The sequence below is a fragment of the Petromyzon marinus genome, chromosome 16 (assembly GCF_048934315.1).
Source record: "Petromyzon marinus isolate PM22_M1 ecotype Great Lakes invasive population chromosome 16, UKy_Petmar_22M1.pri1.0, whole genome shotgun sequence".
Lineage (NCBI taxonomy): Eukaryota > Metazoa > Chordata > Hyperoartia > Petromyzontiformes > Petromyzontidae > Petromyzon > Petromyzon marinus.
The window spans coordinates 10,712,989-10,731,224 of NC_133682.1; the positions used below are offsets into that span (position 1 = coordinate 10,712,989).

General features: G+C 46.9%; 1 protein-coding gene and 4 non-coding genes across 6 annotated transcripts; all 5 read right to left on the reverse strand.

The window, feature by feature from the left end:
• Positions 1-64: 64 nt before the first annotated feature.
• Positions 65-18,016, reverse strand: RPL21 (ribosomal protein L21). Of its 2 annotated transcripts, none has more exons than XM_032955182.2 (6): positions 17,864-18,016; positions 15,385-15,456; positions 14,510-14,571; positions 10,887-10,999; positions 7,244-7,394; positions 65-240 (listed from the first exon to the last, which is right to left on the reverse strand). In XM_032955182.2, exons 2-6 carry the CDS (start codon positions 15,449-15,451, stop codon positions 151-153), a joined length of 483 nt encoding a protein of 160 aa, XP_032811073.1. In that variant the 5' UTR covers positions 15,452-15,456; positions 17,864-18,016; the 3' UTR covers positions 65-150. The 2 variants fall into 2 exon arrangements, with proteins under 2 accessions (XP_032811073.1, XP_075923619.1); XM_076067504.1 differs by lacking the exon at positions 17,864-18,016 and adding an exon at positions 17,642-17,770.
• Positions 1,532-1,660, reverse strand: LOC116943059 (small nucleolar RNA SNORA26). The gene has a single exon (XR_004402874.2). It is a non-coding gene; the product is annotated as a small nucleolar RNA SNORA26 (small nucleolar RNA).
• LOC116943060 (small nucleolar RNA SNORA26) lies at positions 11,450-11,586 on the reverse strand. Its single transcript, XR_004402875.1, has one exon. It is a non-coding gene; the product is annotated as a small nucleolar RNA SNORA26 (small nucleolar RNA).
• Positions 14,683-14,820, reverse strand: LOC116943061 (small nucleolar RNA SNORA26). The gene has a single exon (XR_004402876.1). It is a non-coding gene; the product is annotated as a small nucleolar RNA SNORA26 (small nucleolar RNA).
• LOC116943062 (small nucleolar RNA SNORA26) lies at positions 15,841-15,963 on the reverse strand. The gene has a single exon (XR_004402877.1). It is a non-coding gene; the product is annotated as a small nucleolar RNA SNORA26 (small nucleolar RNA).
• Positions 18,017-18,236: the final 220 nt, after the last annotated feature.

Below are 18,236 nucleotides of genomic sequence, written 5' to 3' on the forward strand. Positions count from 1 at the left end.
CACACACGCAAACACCCACACACACGCGGCGCCGACAAAACCAGGACACTCATTCGGGGCGCGGTACGGTTCGACGATTCTTTATTGACAGAGTGAACGGGCAAAGAGAGAGAGAGAGCGGGCGGGATGTAGTCTTCTCTCCCCTCCCCTTTACGCCATGAACTCGTAGGGAATGGGCTCCAGCAGCTCGGGGGTGTTGTTCTTGGTGCTGACGAAGTGAGCCACACGAGGCTGCGCTGGCTGCAGACGGTGGGGGGGGGGGGGTGTGGGGGTCACGTACAGAAATAACACGCCAAGGCAGTCAGGCACACGTCGTTCCAATATAAACTTTGATATTTTTAATTATAAGAGAGGTTTTTTTTTTACGTCAACCGCCAATTAACATTGTAGCGTTACGTTCATGTCAAAATAAGCAGTATCCGTCTTGAACTCGCAGCGAGCAGCGTGACGCCACATTGTTCAAGACATCCACTTGACTCAACACGTCGACAGCGCTGTGCTCATTAATCTCTTGGAATAGGGGCACAGCAAACCACCAGGTGCGTATAAATTTCGATTTAAAGCTTTCGTGACTGCAATGATTCATCTTCTTTGGTTCTTTCGGTAAAGTCACGTAGAATGAGAATAAAATAATAAATTGATAAAATAAAATAACACAATAATATTCTCACGACGTTTCGGCCACAGCACAAGCGGCCTTCATCAGGTGAAGGGGCGAGACTGTCTGGTAGGACAGCGTGACTTTACCAAAAGAACCAAAGAACACCAGGTGCGTGTTTGAACTTGCAACTTTAGAGTCTAACCACGCATCACCACCACCAGGCGCAGGGTGCACACACACGCACACACAATACAAACATGCAATATATCACACGTACAATAACAATTTCGTATTGCATATCGCGACTAAAATGTGACTGCATCTCAAGATGCTATACAGAAGACCGGTGGCCATATTTATCCTTTAGAGCCAAAGTCAACGGTAGAGGAGGAGGGGGGGGGAGGGAGCCCATAAGCAGACTGCTGGATGGAAGCAAGTTCCTAACTCTGGCGGGTAAGCAGGTTGATGCAAGTCAAGCTTGAATGCATCGATGAAGTAAGTCAATGAAGCTCAACTTACTGCAGCCACCTGAAGACGATTGCCCGTGTTGCGATCGGAACGTCGCGATCTATTATATATTTTTCTCTCTACGTCACTTCACCGAAAGACCCACAGAGTACTGCAGCCATTTGAAACCAGCCACCTGGGATGCAAACAATCAATCGGGTCTGGTCAACCGTGTTGGCTTGGGCACATCGAGCGTCCGATGCTTCGTTGACGCTTCAAAAGCTGGCAATGTGGTTGGCCGGCGAGTTTTGTTCTTGCTGCGTGTCAAGCGAAGCGACTCAACGTGGCTGAACGATCTTTGCCACGCTAACGGGCCACAAATCTGCAGTCGGCTGCACGCGGGGAAATAACTTCGTGGTTTCTCTCCCTCCTCCCCAAACCCCAAACGTGTCGAGAAAGCCACGCAGAGCTGCAACGGGTCACCGGTGTTTCCTTAGACAGGATCCAGAGTCGGGCAGTTAGAACCCTTCGACTCTAGGTTTTATAAGGAGTCTTTCTTTACCCCCCGTTTGATAAACCACTTTAGATATGAATTAAATCTAAAATGGAAACGTGAAAGGGGGTTTAAAATGCAGATGCATTCCAAATGCACAACAGTGGCAACACTTGCCTTGAATGCGCCACCAGTGCACACATGTAAACTATTCGGAAGAGCGTATTTTAAAAAAAAAATTGTAAATCCATCTTTGCTACTGCTGCACCTATCACAACGTTCATATCTTGCATGCACTTGCACTGCCAATTTGGTAGCTTGCTTGACAGCTCAAGATCGACACCAAGATTAGTGTTACGCTGCACGCACACTTAACACACGCGCTCCAATATAGGAACGATTAAAAATGGTTTTCTTCAAGGTTTTTAGTTTTTGCTTCTCCCCACCTCCTCGCCATCATAACGTAAGTTCACCCAGAATTGCATTAAAACATCCGCATTTAGAGGTCTTGCAAAAGCAGAGGACCCGGCCCACGGTGAGATGCCTTCCCATCATTACGTACCCCACACCACGTGGTGCATCTCCTCATCCACCCCGATATTGATGTAGTCATTTGCCTTTAAATACAACTGAACTTGGTTTGGCCACATTAAATGAAACATTTGTTTACTTAATGTGCAGTCACTGGTGACCTGACTTGAGACCACCCAGTCGCTACACTTGAGAACCAAAAGCTTTGTAACAGATGGCTGCCTGGGATTGAACCCAGGTTCCTCGGTAGAGCCTGCTCAATGATTCGAGAACTATATTAGCCCCACGTGTCACCAGGCCACTTCCACAATGTGCGTTGTTTTTTGTTTTACGATGTCGGTCGCAATCAGGGCAACACCAAAATATTATTTTTCCCCATTGTAGAACTGTCAACTTTTCCTCCATGCAAAAGCACAAGCGTTACAAAGCTCCGGACGTCTTCCTTATCCGCACTTGCCCACGAACAGATTCCCCGCCTCCTAGATTTGAAGTTTTCGTGACTGCAAGGATCTTTGGTTCTTTCGGTAAAGTCACGTAGGTGAAAAATAACAATGAAAGTAATACAATTTAAATAACTAAATTAATTCACGATGCTTCGGGCACAACACAAGCGTCCGTCATCAGGTGGGAAAGCGTGGTCTTGCTGCTGACGCAGACTGTTTTTAAAACAACCACATTAAAACAGTCTGCATCAGCAGCAGACCACGCTTTCCCACCTGATGACGGACGCTTTGTGTTGCGCCCGAAACGTCGTTATATAATTAATTAAAATTTTATTATTTTAATTTTTCATCTACGTGACTTTACCCAAAGAACCAACGAGTATTCCCCCGCCCCCCCCCCCTCCGACCGGGTGCCGTGTTGGGAGCCAACTCAACGGAGCCTCCCCCTCCCAAGTTAAACCGATCACTAGTACAGTAGAAACTAGAATTGCAGTCGTGAGCAGCAAAGTTCGCTACGTGCCACAACAGCGATTCAAACGCGCTGTTAACACAGCCACCGACGTGTGTTGATTCATGCGCGTTTTAACGTTCATCTTTTGGGAAGCGTCATTGTATGTCTCGGCTAAACCCGAAAACATCTGCAAAGGCAGGACAGGCCACGTCTCAATCTCACAAGGGGCACCTGACATCGACTGCTGGTGTCTGCAATAAAACTCGCAGACTAAACGAATGGCTGGGCCAACTGCGAGCAGAGCGTTCGACTCTCAATTTTAAGGCTGCGGGGGAGCTAAAATTCTGATCGGGTGTTGTCAATTAATCCCTTTTTCCCCTCTGTTGGGATAAATTAAATACCACTTTTTGAAAAGTCAACTGTGGCTTGCCCTGTGGAGAGACTCATCACTGCCATATGAAAATTAAATTTCCTCCACCGTCGCAGGACCACCAACGAAGATAAACACCGCCGCCAAAGATTTGTTTGAGTTTGCGCTGCCTTTTTTATGCATGGTCGGTCAATAATTCATGCAAACCAAACTTAAGTCCCTTAAAATATGCACGGCTCAGCCGAAAGCTAGGCACACACTGCACTGAACCTCAAACACCAAAATAGTGGATTAAATTATAACGCAATTGAGGCAGTTCACGTGATCTCCCTTCAAGCCTGCCATAATGGGCTTCTGCAAACAGCCGACATCTACGGGGAAGCATTAAAGTCTTAAACGCATCACACCACTTTTTCCCATGACTCCTTTGGCAAATAGGAACTTCCATTTATTTTAAAAGTCGTTTAGATGCTATTATTAACCTTCTACTGTCATTATCCCAGGCGGGTTAAAAATGGACAAACTATAATGTAATTGGCGTTGTTTGTATATTTTGTTTTACTGTATGTTAAATAAAAAAAAGTTCCAATGTGCACGCTTTTTAATACCCGGCAAAAACAAGCCACTTCCTGCCAACTTTTTGACACCAAGGCCCCACCGGTGCAGATTTTTATAAATTCAGCGGCCGCGCCGTGACACCAACCAGTAAATGTAAACCTACAAATGTTTTTGTTTCTTCCCCTGCCGCACCAAAATATCTGGCATCCGATCACAGTTTATGGAAAACTTTCTGGTAAGAAAATGCACAGCGGGGAGGGGGGGGTGGCACATTCAAATGAACTCTGAAAGGAGAGGCCTCCCATCTTAATGAAAGTGGGGTTTGACATCAGAAAATAAGCGGTCCCACTTCTCACACCAAAACCTCAATGCAAACACAATAAATGCTACAATCACAAGGACAAAGTCAAATCAAAGTGCATTTGCCAAAAAATCGAAATGCCTCCCTCGCTCCAAAGGGCATGAGGCACCGGACAAGCCATGTGAGCCAATGGTGGAACTTCCACGTTGCTATGGCTACAGAAACTAAGCAGTTAAGAACGCAAGCCAATGCATAATATATATAGGTTTCGCTGCGAGGCGCACTGTATGAAGCCATCGGGCAACGGAATATATATTTTTGTACAGCATTACTCCAGTTCTGCCAAATTAAGAGTTTGGCTCAAGGGAGAAGCCAGACCAGTGCAAGGTGCTAGGAGGGCAGTACGGAGGTATGCACGACCAAGATTAAAAGCAGAGTAAATTAAGGAGGGTGACGCACTGCACAGATCGACAAGTGAAACCAAGATGGGGTGGGCAGAGGGATTCACAACAAGCCGGGGAGGGCAGTCCACCAAGCATTGCTTGAAAGCAAGGCCCGTTAGCGTGGGCCTCAGCAGCAGCAGGGAACTGCATGGGGGGACAGCCGTGGGGGACAGCCGTGGGGGACAGCCGTGGGGGACAGCCGTGGGGGACAGCCGTGGGGGACAGCCGTGGGGGACAGCCGTGGGGGACAGCCGTGGGGGACAGCCGTGGGGGACAGCCGTGGGGGACAGCCGTGGGGGACAGCCGTGGGGGACAGCCGTGGGGGACAGCCGTGGGGGACAGCCGTGGGGGACAGCCGTGGGGGACAGCCGTGGGGGACAGCCGTGGGGGACAGCCGTGGGGGACAGCCGTGGGGGACAGCCGTGGGGGACAGCCGTGGGGGACAGCCGTGGGGGACAGCCGTGGGGGACAGCCGTGGGGGACAGCCGTGGGGGACAGCCGTGGGGGACAGCCGTGGGGGACAGCCGTGGGGGACAGCCGTGGGGGACAGCCGTGGGGGACAGGCTGCTCCGGACATTGCAGCCAGCTGAGGGACAGCGGCGGCGACCTCCCACTCGGCAGAAGCGAGAGTCACTCGAGGATTGACAGGCGGCCAGTGGAACTGCACGCGTTGCCCTCTGTCGGTGTGCATTTGAAACTTAACACCAGTCTGGAGATGTGACCAAGGGTCTTACCAAGCACAAGCATTGCAGCCTCATCTCGCGAGATGAGGAAGCGTCTGAAAGAGCTGGTGCAAATTCCACGTTCCTATGGTGGCAGCCAGTCTCTCCCCGTATGACAACCGTTCTGATATCCCCACCAAATGGCGCTTATTTAATTGACTTCAGGAAAGATGACGGCCAGAGTGAATCCCCGAAACGGGAAAACAACGGATTGAGTTGAGAACGTCACACGCCCCGGGTGCATGTGCAATGCGCGCACTCAAGCTTACTCGAAATTTTTTTTGTTCAAACATAACGAAGAGATTACCCGACACGTAAACACACCTCGTTAGCCATGGGGCACATTCATTGCCAATGCCCTCCGATGAGGCCTGGCGGCTTTAGGGCTGGCGCTAATGCGCTCGTAATCCGCGCTCGCCTCCCCGTAATTGCACGGCAGCCGCGTCCAAGCGGAAGCCGCGCGCACACGGCAACCGCGCCGACTCAACCTCGGGGCCAGTGGACGAACCGAGGGCAGCAGCCGTGGTTAAAACGAAGGGGGGCAGGGGGCAGGGGGGCAGCTTTCTCCCCGAGGTTTGATTTGCAAACGTCCAGTGCGAAGTGCAGCCAGCAAAGTGGAGCCAGGCCAGTTCGCTCGCCGGTACCCGCCTGGTTAATACCGCACGGGTGGGTTAACCAAACTACGCGCAGTTTGGCTTCACAGTGGACGGTAAATATACCGCGAGGTCATTCGAGAAAGACAAGGGCCCACCACGCAAGCTGGCATTGCGATCGACATTTTGGCCGCAAATTGCCTCGGGGTAAAACCACATAGCAAGATTGCCCCCTAAAGGGAGACTGTGAAAGAAAGCACCTTCGTGATAGCCTTCTGCTATAGCAATGGTCCAATACCATGTGCTGATTTATAAATTGTATTATTAAGAAGGCCAAGGAGGAGAATCTACAGCAAACTTCCATTTGACTAAGTCTACCACTTTGAAACAGCCCATAAATAATATTTATCCGTCAGTGCAACCATCTTAGCTGCACTCATCTGGAACTAGAGGGTACTATTTTTAACCAGACGACGCTGCGTTTCTACCATCTCGCCACGGTGCTGAGATGTTAACTCCCTCGCGACTGGTATGCGGGTCGTGGGTTCGACCCGGACGCCGACGCCTGCTGTATATTTGGAGTTTGCGTGTTCTCCCTCTGGTCGCGTGGATTTTTCTTCGGGCTCTTTTTTCCCCCCTCAACATTTAGAACCAACGTGAGTTTTAGAGTGCTTGGCTGCTATAAATGACCACGTGAAGAGCCACTTCGTTAAGCGATCGTGTGGCCAGGTCGCTTCTGAAAAAGCGCTATACAGCTCAGTGGGCCTTACCTGGTAAAATTATAAAGTAATAATTTGTGCACTTCAGTCACTTCTGTCGTCGCAAGGGCTTCTTGGCGCGACACAATATACTGAACGTGTTATTCAACTTTTTTTTTTCGACAAAGTGGCCCGTCGTTACGTGGACATAAAACTAAACTTTTCTTTATCTTACCAGGTAAAACCCACCGAGGTATTAACTTATTTTTCACAAGCGACCTGGTCAAATGAGAGCTCAGCAAAGTGGCTCACCACATGGAAATTTATAGCAACAGGCAAATACTCCAAAACGCGTGGCGATGTTGATTCTCAACGTGGAGGAAATAAACCAGAGGACCCGGAGAGAAAAAAAAAAACCCACGTGACCACGTCGAGAGACACAAGCAAAAAAAAATCTCTCCAAATCTACAGCAGGCGCGCCATCAGGGGTCGGGGATCGAACCCACGTCCCTCCTGCGTACCAGGGCGAGGGGAACGCACAAGCAGGCACACGTTTTGACCGCCACCGATCGCCCAGACCCCGGCAGGTTACCTGGCGCTTCAGGGTCACCCACTCCCCCGCCAGCTTCGCCTTATCCTTCTTCAACTCGTTCTCCTTGACGCGCTTGAGGAAGCTGTCGCGGCTCTTCGAGTGCTTCACGTGCTCAATGCGCACGTTGATTCGCTTGGCTAGGACCTTGCCCCTGCGGAACGGCGGGCACAAATGCGATGTAACGGTTACAAGGTCGTTCAGTGGTGGGTGGACAAAACAAAAACAGGGGAACAGGGAAGATAAATACAAGGTCGTGGTCGAGAGCTCATCACGGCGAAATGGTGCCGACAGAACCACGCACAGCCATTGCTTCCTTCCTTCGGCCAGATCACACCGCTGTTGCATTGTCACAACTACCTGATCTCCAAGCCTTGTTCCAACAGTAACCCACTTTTGCCTTTTGGTGTTCCACTCAAGTCAACAGATCCTTCCAAGACGACTCTTGGGGTCTCATCATCATCACCACCACCTGGCTTTAGGTCACCCCCCTGGTTTGTGACCTCTGGGTGCCACCGATGGCTGCGTCGCTAAGCTGCCCTTCACGTGCTCCCTTTCTGGCAATAAAACACGTGTCAAGATGTTAAAACACCAAACGGAATCCTTATTCAAGGAATCCTGTCTGCATTAACCGCACGTACTTGTGGTGAACATGCAAACAAAAAACAATCCTTGAATAAGGATTCCGTTTGGCGTTTTAACATCTTGACACCCGTTTTATTTCCAGTGAAGGGTAAAACTTAAGATATATTTTAAAACTGGCAAGAAAAGTCCCATATTATTACCGCAACCTCCACTTCCACATCACGTATACGACGGTATTCATTCCCACATTCGATTTGCAACGGCACTTTTATCGTGCCATAAAATCCCTCCCGCCCTCGGCCGTGTATTAAAATGCAACAAAAGATAATTAGGTACATTTTCAACCATCGCCCGTACGGTCACACAATGCTGCCGTTAGGGAGCAGCCTCGTCATCGACGGAGCGTTCGTCTAAGGGAGCCAGCTGGCGTGCATGCAACCAAGCGCTGTTACCAAAAGTGCAGAAATTTATTGTAAATTACACAAAAATACATTTGAGACCGTGTGACCTCAGGCGAAAGAGCAGCCCAGTGTATGCTTATTGTCATAGTCAAATCATTAAACATTCTGCGCCAATTTTTTCTAACCTATTTTTTTATGTTTTAACATACTGTAATACCACCGTGAAAGTGTAACCGTAGCATTCCAGCAAAGCTCTTTTAACACGGACAACAAAAGATACCAGTAGAGAGGAGTCTAAAATAGGCTATGGGCCATGACCTGCTTAAATAAAGGCTAATCAGTTGTACATAAAAGTGCTTTGACCGAGACGAGCCAATCCAAGCAGAACCCAGCAGGGGGACATTCAGCCCGGGGCGACAGGCGTTTCAAGGAGAAATGAGGTGATTTTAGTAATTGTGGATAATCAGATTGCTTTCACGTGAATTGGCAAACTGTGAGCTTATCCAACAGCAGGGTCTGCTAAATACAATGGTGGAGGCTGGGGGGATGAGATTAACAGCACCCAAAACAGAACACAATGACAAAGAAATACAACTAAACCACACACATAGCCTGGACAGACTGTTGGGGCAAGTGCTGCTAGCGAGTAGCACCGATGAAGGCCGGCACGGCACACGAGGGGGTGGGGTGGCCAGCACCACGCCCGACCACCTTTGTCTCCCCAGTCGCGATGTTCACACACCGCACCAGGTACTCATTTGAGGCCGAGTCGACCCAGGGGAGGCCCAGGACCGGTTCAGATAATCGTCACTGGTGTTGGCCGTGAGCGGGAATCGAACTCGGGTCGCCGGATTTGTAAGGCAGCGTAGCGCTAGCCACACACACGCATCCAGGCAATGACACATCCCATCAAAGCACAACAAAATGGAAAATGTTATCGGAGGTGATGCATCTTCCAGCCTTGGAATCGCACACTGTTCTTCAAAGTCCCCCAATTTCTGATGTTACAGTTCTCAGGATGTTTTAAGTTGATACAGTTGAACAAAAGCAATCCAAAAACAAATCTCATCTTGTAGCTACATACATCACCCATGCGCCCCAGGATGTCCAACATTAGCGTAAACATTCTTTCGTGAGACAAAAGGGCTTTAAAATCAGCTAGGAGCATCAGGAGTAATGTCACGACAGCAACAGTGTCACTGTCGGTGATAAAGCAACGCCGCGGGGGGAGAGGCTCCCCACTGATTTGTAGTATTTTTGTCAGAGCTGGTGGCACAGTTTAGATATGTAATCCCCCTCAGGTGAAACAAAAAAGTAAAAGCCAAATTAAATTACTGTCCCTTGCATGGCAATGTATATTTTTCATGGCCGTTTGAGGATTGCCAAAAGGCCACGTTTGGGCGGAAAGACACTGAACTTCTGATTGTGAAACGAATCGTAAAAGACACTTACCTATCACCTTTTTTTTAATAACCTAGGGATTTCAACAATTTAGAGGACATGGCATTCCCCGATGTCTACAAAGTTCAACAACATCTGCCTGCTATACTCAATTTGCATCGCTGAACGTCAAGTTACTCCAAGTGTTCCACCAACAGCTCTCTGGGTAGAATGACGCCCATGGCACAACAACAGATTCCCTATCCCGCCACCTTTCAGAGTATCGTCGGCATTATCGCCCGAGCTGCATATGTCTCCTCAGACAGGATCCAGAGCGAGGTGGTTTCCTGCCTCGGCACTGGGTTTATAAAAGGACTTTCCTGTTCCCCTTTTAATGGCCACGTTAAATATGGTGGATTTATGTGGCAAAGTGAAAGGGGGGGGGGGGGGGGGGGTGGGAGAGGGGGGGTGTGTGAAATTTGAACAATTGCCTACGAGAAGTTAAACAAGTAGAGGCGTTACATTTATAGACAAGGTCTTGAAAGCGATTCTAATACTTTATGTGAATGCCTCGAGAAAAACGGGCAACGGTGGCTATACATTACTGATGTTTCCCAACAATAATAAAACCAGCGTGCGGGTGTCTGTCCTGCTGCTGTTGTTAAATTACTACAATTCAAAGTATTTTGAGTCGATGGTCATTAAAACAAGGCCGGGTGCATTATACATGGCACGTGATGATAACCAGTTAGATGCAAGAGTTGGGATGATTGATCTTATGGTCACAATTGTGTTTTCTGCCATAGATTTATGACCTTCACTCTTAGATGGAGTCTATCATTAATCTTAGCTGTGAGCTTTAAGTTAAATCTCCGAAAGACAATAAACGCAAGACTTTTATTGTCCACGCCTGGGCATATTGCGCCGACAAGTCTTGAAATTAAGAGTGAAATATATATTATTTCAAAACGAGTGTGTATTTCAACAGAAAATACCGTCCCGAGCAAATTCACAAACGTATTTTAAGCCCGATAATCTCCTACGTAAATATTGGCTCTCCGATGGAATGACAGAAATCTTCAGCAACTCCACCCACCGGTACCCCACGGCCCCGAGTTTCCTTCGGGGAGTGAACTCTTGCTGTGTGTGACTTTGAGCACTCTTCACACAGCGCACGTTTACACGACGCAACCTGGCACCGCGCTCATCAACCAGCGAGAGGAGGGCGGCAGTGACCAGGCGAGGGGAGAGGGGTCCGGGCGAGTGCGGCGAGGACGTACTTGACCTGCTTGTTGACGATGACTCCGACCGCGTGCTGCGTTATGTTGAACACGCGGCCCGTCTTGCCGTGGTAGCACTTGTGCGGCATGCCCTGCTGCACCGTGCCTGTTCCCTGTAGCGCAGCCACGGCACGCGCACACGCACACACACGTGGTCAAGGGGGATTCGTGCACAGCCACGCAAGAGTCGTCCATTTGGAGTGCTCAAGCATTCCGCAGCATGGTTCCACTATTAACACCGCACCACTGTGGAAAGTATCATTGTCATGTAAGAGAATACCGTGCAAGATGATAAAGTAGCACAAAAATGGATTTAGTCTATACCACCCTTTGTCAATTCACTGCTACATGGATGAAGGGCTCCCCACGTCATGTCGGTCACAAAGGGTTATTTGACCATACTTTACCACGCTGTCCCATGCGCATTGGTCAAGGTCGGATATGACTCGCCACCTGATATTAGCCTTGGCCGGGAATCTAAGTCTGAATTTGGCTTCATGAGCAGATAAAACACCACCCTACACTGGCAGCAGAAGAATGACGAAGCATAGGACTCGCACACAAGTTGTTTCCTCAGACAGGATCCAAAGGGAAGTTGTAAATCCTCTCCCACTCTGGGTTTTTAAAAGGACTTTGCTCTGCCCCCTCCTTTGTAGCCACACAGACACTTAAAAGACTGATAGGCAATTTAATAAAGGATGGGCTGATCGTCATCAACTACAATGCACCAATCTTGCTTTGATAAGTCACAATTCAATCAGCACCATCTAATTTTCTGCTAAGGAAAGGTTCACGTCTGAACACTTTGAACGTGCTGCAACTCACTACACATCCAATTGATGCAACCAGTGTCTAAGCGAGCGACGTTATTAATGATAGTGCATCATGTCGGAAACTGTTTAGACCACACTACCAAACTGGTCAGCGCAGGTTGGCAAAGGGTGGGCAGGACGGTTCAGATACCACTCGCCACTGACGTTAGCTGTGGCTGGGAATCGAATTCGAGTTTGCCGGATCCATAATGCACTCCGCTAACCACTGCGCCACCACTCAATTCCCAGTAGACTGTATCAGGGCAAATTTTATTTTTATAATTTTTTTATTCACTTTATTTTTAATTCCTGCAGTCACGAAAGTTTTAAGTCAAACTTGAATGCGAGGGAGTTTAGCGGATTGATGCGTCTGTGCTGTTTGTTTTCCAGTCACTATTTTAATGCCACTACCACGGCCAATGTTCCCACGAAGGTCAAGACCTTTACACGCCACCACCAATGTCAAGGAACCGCCGGTCAAAATTAACTGTTTTTGCTCACCCACACTGTGTTCAACTACCTGTTGTAGGACATCGACCCTACTTCCCTCACACTGGACTACTCTGGAACTACCTCCGATTGTTCTTTCACAAGTTAATATGACCATGCTCAATTCAAGAAACGTTGCGGGTCGTCTTCTTTACAACCAATTTGTACTCTCAGTTACTGGCCACTTGACATTCACGCTGTAGCGCCTCCTTTATGGAACTTCAACGAAATGGTACTTGGGAGGAATGGAGGACTGAGATGACTAACAATAAGTTTTCTGCTGGCAAGCCAAGTATATTAACCGAGGCACTTTTAACCCAATGTTAGCCATAAAGGACACGACCTGGGCTTGGCTGTTTTCACTCCAACGCTGTCCTCATGACAGCACGGTCCCTTCACCTGATGAAGGCCACTTGTGTTGTGGCAGAAACGTCGTGATTTTTGTTATTTAATTTTTTTACCTACATGACTTTACCGAAAAAAATCAAAGTGTATGGATCCTTGCAGTCACGAAAGCTTCAAATCTAGAATCCATGTAGACTTCTTTCCCCACCGTGAATGTCAGGCAACGGCAAAGTTAATTTCGCTCTATACTCGTGCACCATTGCCAATGCAGACTCATAACTTCATTTGTTATGTCTTCGTACGTTGGCCAAACCATGGGCACCTGGGTGGCGAGATGTTAACTACCTCACCTGGTTTACAGGTCATGAGTTCGATCCCAACCTTGACGCCTACTGTATATTTGGAATGCGCGTGTTCTCTACCCGTGGTTGCGTGGATTTTTGTCCGGGTCTTCCGGGTTTTCCCTCCACATTTAAAACACAAGTTTAGAGTACTTGGCTGCTATAAATTTCCACATAACCCACTACACGTTCAGCTATAGTTTGCGGCCAGGTCGATTTTGAAAAAAAGAGCTATATAGCTCAGCGGGGGCCTTACCTGGTAAAATAAAAGCAAACCAAATGCAACGTCAAACAAATGCATGTTGCACAGACGAACGGGAAAACCTCAATACCCTCACGGGAGCACTCAAACGTCCAGATCAGCCTCACTTTGCCACCACTCTTTATAATAACCTTTAAATAAAACCTTAATTTTGTAATAATAAAAAGATATCCCCTAAACATGTCCTCAGAACCAGCAGGAAAATACTCTTGAAAGCAATGTTGCGTGGCCGTTTGTGTATAAATGTTGGCAGACACTACTTTTAATTGGCTGAGTAATCCAGGACTAATTGATGTTTCCATATTAATCAGCGTTTCCTGGAAATTGTCCACAGTGCGATGCCTTTAATTGGCAAGTAAAATAAATTTCATCCAATAAAATGGAAAAAAATAGATTTCATCCAAGGCAATGGAACAAGAATTATAATAATCATACACCTGTGTCTCCTTGTAATGCTGACACAAAACTGAGTATTCCTTTGCTCTGGGTTATTATCTTACCCTTCTCTCTGGCTCTCAGCCTTTAAAGGGAATTAATCAGCTCACCAAACTAATTTTTTTTTGAGCGAACAAGCTGATTACCATTAAAAATTCACAGCCACTAGGCTATGCGGGAAAAACAATATTGGGTCCTGCCTGTCCGGCAAAATAACTAAACGCAAAGGATGTGTCGAGGAGCCACGGGCATTAGGGGATTATAGGCTGGCGAGTCAAGCTTCACATCCACTCTTTGTTGTCAAGCAAAATTACACCGCGTCATACAAGTCCAATGCCACAGTTGCTATAAAAGCCAACTGACGTGACACTAAATAAACGGTTTAAGAAATGTGCACCGATTTAAAAACTAAGCTTAAGGAATAATTTTTATTTGGGAAATCTGAAAACTCGAGCTTAGTCATCACCGGTTGTTCAATTGATGATTGTGGTACGTTACCATATATTATATACACAAGCAAGCAACATCTCCATAACATAGGATTTTTTTGGTTAGATCACGTACATATAAATGTGTCGTTAAACCCACCACCACCCGACACAGCCAATTCGTAAAATTTGTCACGTAAACAAAACGTGCCAAGTCGTTACTAGTCCAGCACACCGGTGTGTTGGAGAACAAATCCACAACATTTACAATCGGAGTACGACGTTTCGCCAGGAAATAACGAGCATCATCAGGTGACCAACCAGATTTGTGGAGAAATCCTCCTGTTTCGTTCCTTAAATAGCGGGATAGATGTGATGACGTCATCTCCTTTAAAATCCACATCAGCATATGCACTTAATATACATGCATCACCTCCATTACCACCAAACATCACAAAATAACAATGTTATGGTTTACACACTCCACAGCCAACGATGGGAGAAGCCTCACCTTGATGTCAACTATGTCCCCCTTCTTGTAGATTTTCATGTACGTTGAAAGTGGGATGGGGCCTGAAATTGTCAAAAAAGCACAACGTAAATTTACAAGCACAGCAAACATAACGGCCACCCCATACAGTGGTAGCAGACGAATAACCATCAAACATAGGGTTCACACACACAAGTTGTTTCCTCAGACAGGATCCAAAGGGAAGTTGAAAATCCTCTCCCACTCTGGGTTTTTAAAAGGACTTTGGCTGTTCCCTCCTTTGAAGCCACTCAGACACTTACAGACCGATAGGCAAGTTAATAAAGGAGGGACTGACCGTCATTAACCACAATGCACCAACACCACTGTAGTATATACAAATTTAACTTTCAATCGGCATCGTCAGACACACATGATAGATTACAACAATCTATATACAAATAGTGCATTACAATAACCAATTCCTTCCACACTCGTTTTTAACGGCACAGTAACATTTCAACGACATTTTATAATTGTGGTCGTAATAGCATAAAACTGCATGCAGCTGCTCAGCTGTCTAAACAAACATTAAATGTAAGTGGAGTTAACTGGTGTATTGTTTCATTAACCAGACCTGAATGCTTCACGACTCACATATAGAATGTGTCCGTCTACATTAGGGACCAACATTTCCCAGCAGCATTTGATAAGTGTAACTCTCAACAGGTTTATAAACATTGCTTTAGAGGGCCCATATGCTGATGGGACTAAAAACATTGATTTGTCATTAAAAAATACAACTGTCCATTTCATTATCTACAATCCTGCAGGACAACGCAGGATACATTAAGTACAAGTTTCCTGTATTGTGTGTAGGTGGGAAAAACTGCTAAACATTGGTTAAGGATGCGTACCATGCTTGCGGAAGGACCTGGCAAACATGTACCGGGTCCCCCGGCGCTTGCCATGTGTCTTGCCCATGTTTCCTGCAGAGAGAACACAAGCTTAGAATAATAAAACGACTGTAATTCACTGACACTCATTGAAGTGCAGGTGATAGTCTATGGCCTGCATGGGTGGAAGAGTTGTTATCACCTGAGCCTCAGCCAGATTCCCGACTTATGCACACTTTTCCTGCCTGGCGATTTTTGTATGTTCTCCCCCTGTTTAGCATGGGTTCCCTCTGGATTCTCCGGCTTCCTCCAACAACAACAATGTGACGATTGTCCAAATATACCAATTTGTTCATACGTGGAAAGTCGCACAGGGCCTGAAACAGTCAAATGTAAATCTGGCTTTAGGATCACAGCAAATAAAGCCCCATCCCTGCACTGGTGAGCAGAATGATTCAAACCCAGGGCTCGCACACAAGTTGTTTCCTCAGACAGGATCCAAAGGGAAGTTGTAAATCCTCTCCCACTCTGGGTTTTTAAAAGGACTTTGCTCTGCCCCATCCTTTGTAGCCACACAGACACTTAAAGACCGATAGGCAATTTAATAAAGGAGGGACTGATCGTCATTACCAACTCAGCAATGACCCCGCTTAAGTACAGTACAAAGTTACACTTTAATAAGATGAAATATCTGCAAATTACTCGATTGGGATTATGCATAACCACCCCTCCTGTGAAAATGTGCCAATACCCTCCTGAAAAAGTTGGCTAGGTTAAGCTTTCCTGGGTAATAAAGTATCATAATAGGGTCAAAACATAATAAGACACAGCACTACATAATTTCGGCGTAAAGTGTCTAAACGTCCATACAGTTTTTTTTGTTAGATCAAATGTCGTTAAAACCCGCCACGGCCAATTAGTAATGTGCGTTACGTAAATAAAACATGCCAATTAGTTACTAGTACAGCAGTGTAAATCCACACTTACACTTGAGTACTCGAATTGTAAATGTTATGGGTTTACTCTCTCAACACACCAGTGTGCTGACCTAGTAACTAATTGGCATGTTTTGTTAACGTGACAACCCTTACTAATTGGCCGTGTCGGGTGGTGGCGGGTTTAACGACACATTTTGTATTTACGCGATCCAACCCCAAAAAACGATATTATGGATATTGATCGCGAAAGCCTACGTGTTAAACTCTCCAAATGTGTACTAGCATTCATGTACTAGGCAGTCTGCAACCCAAAGAAAATGGTAGATGCTATCTCCTACCATTAGACGGAGCAGTGCGCAGACTTGCCGCATTAAACGATCTCGAACCGCTGAAGCCCAGGCCTATAACACTTTGTCATGGTCGTAATTAAATATATTGCTTTAAAAGTCTCCCCTCAAGCAAATGAGCGCTACGTGGCGCTCATTTCGGGCAGTGGACTCAAAGCCGGTGCTGCAAACTCCACATTCCTATGGCGGAGACCAAAAACTTTACAGGATGGCAAACGCCAATGAAACATTAAACGTGATCTATTCACATGTTAAAATAGTGCACGTAACTGCAGGTAATGCATTACAGACGTATTAAAATGTGGCTCGATGGTTAGAGAAACTAAAACCACGTGTAAGAACCATTGGAGTAAACTGCACATTCATAGTCGGGCCTAATAAAGGATAACGATCAGGAATACAAAAAAACCATGTATACTGCTAAGTCAACGTAACACGTTAATAAAATACACTCCGCATACGCATGTATTAATATAGTAAAATTTATATATATGATTAGGCCCATGTGTAAAATCCACTATGGCGGGAACCAGCCATATCTCCACAGAACTACCCAACGCTTGTTTTGTGATCAGTTTTAATTATACAACCAATATTGAGCAATGTAATCATTGGTAAAAAAATAGTAGCAATGTGAAGTATAAAATGGATGCTTTACCGAACTGATAACAGTTAAATTACCACGTTACAGAGCATTTCTATTTTATTAACGTGAGACTACAAACATGAGACTACAAATACACGTATAATTAAAACACCCGTTACGAATGATATTCAAGATTTATCAAGTTCACTTTCGCAATACTATACAGTGCCGACTATTCACTGCAACCACGTGAAAGCCCATTGACAACAGCAAGATGTACAAATACAGCTTTACAACGACTTTCACAACGAATTTTGCACCAATCACGGCCCAAAATTATGCGCATTAAATAAGCAGACAGAATTCGCCAGCAGATTGAATTAAGCCAATTAAACAATACACTTTACCGGACACCACACGGTGGCCACATGGCGCTAGGCTAGAACAGGCCGCGGTGTCTCCAACGGGCCCCAGACAAATCCCATTAAAACATTTACACCAAACAGCAAGCGCCTAGCCGCGTCAGCCCTCCATCGCGGGACTCCACGGAGCACAGACGTTCATTCCGAGAGGGAGCGGCAAAGGTTAACGCGAGTAAGGCGGCCGAAACGCGCGATTCAGACACGGACCTGCGTCGCCTCTCGCTCAGCCGCAAGATGGAGGCGAGGGGGAAGAGGGAGGGGGAAGGGCGCGCGATTGCATTCCCCACTGCGCACGAGCACCGCGCGCCCTGCGGATTGGTCAGAACCGCGCGCGTCACGGTGCCCGATACGGGCAGCTCATTGGTTTGGCGAGCTCGGGCTACTTATCCGTGTTGGGAATTATAATGCGTACGTCAGGGTGCTCACCCCTCCCCCACCACCACCTACCCACCCCTTCCGCTCCACGCCCCTCCCACGTGGCTCGAGTTCGACTAATCGTTGCGGAGCGAGCAAGACGAGTGACGCCACGTGAAGCCATCTCAAGCAAGAGGGGTAATCACGTGGAGGGAGAGACAGACAG

Excerpts from the sequence above, each read along its gene's own strand:
- RPL21 (XM_032955182.2), bottom strand. The coding sequence starts at position 15,451 with ATGGGCAAGACACATGGCAAGCGCCGGGGGACCCGGTACATGTTTGCC. Across the intron at positions 14,572-15,384 it reads CAGGTCCTTCCGCAAGCATG|GCCCCATCCCACTTTCAACG; the intron begins GTACGCATCCTT and ends TGACAATTTCAG. Across the intron at positions 7,395-10,886 it reads ATCGTCAACAAGCAGGTCAA|GGGCAAGGTCCTAGCCAAGC; the intron begins GTACGTCCTCGC and ends GCCGTTCCGCAG.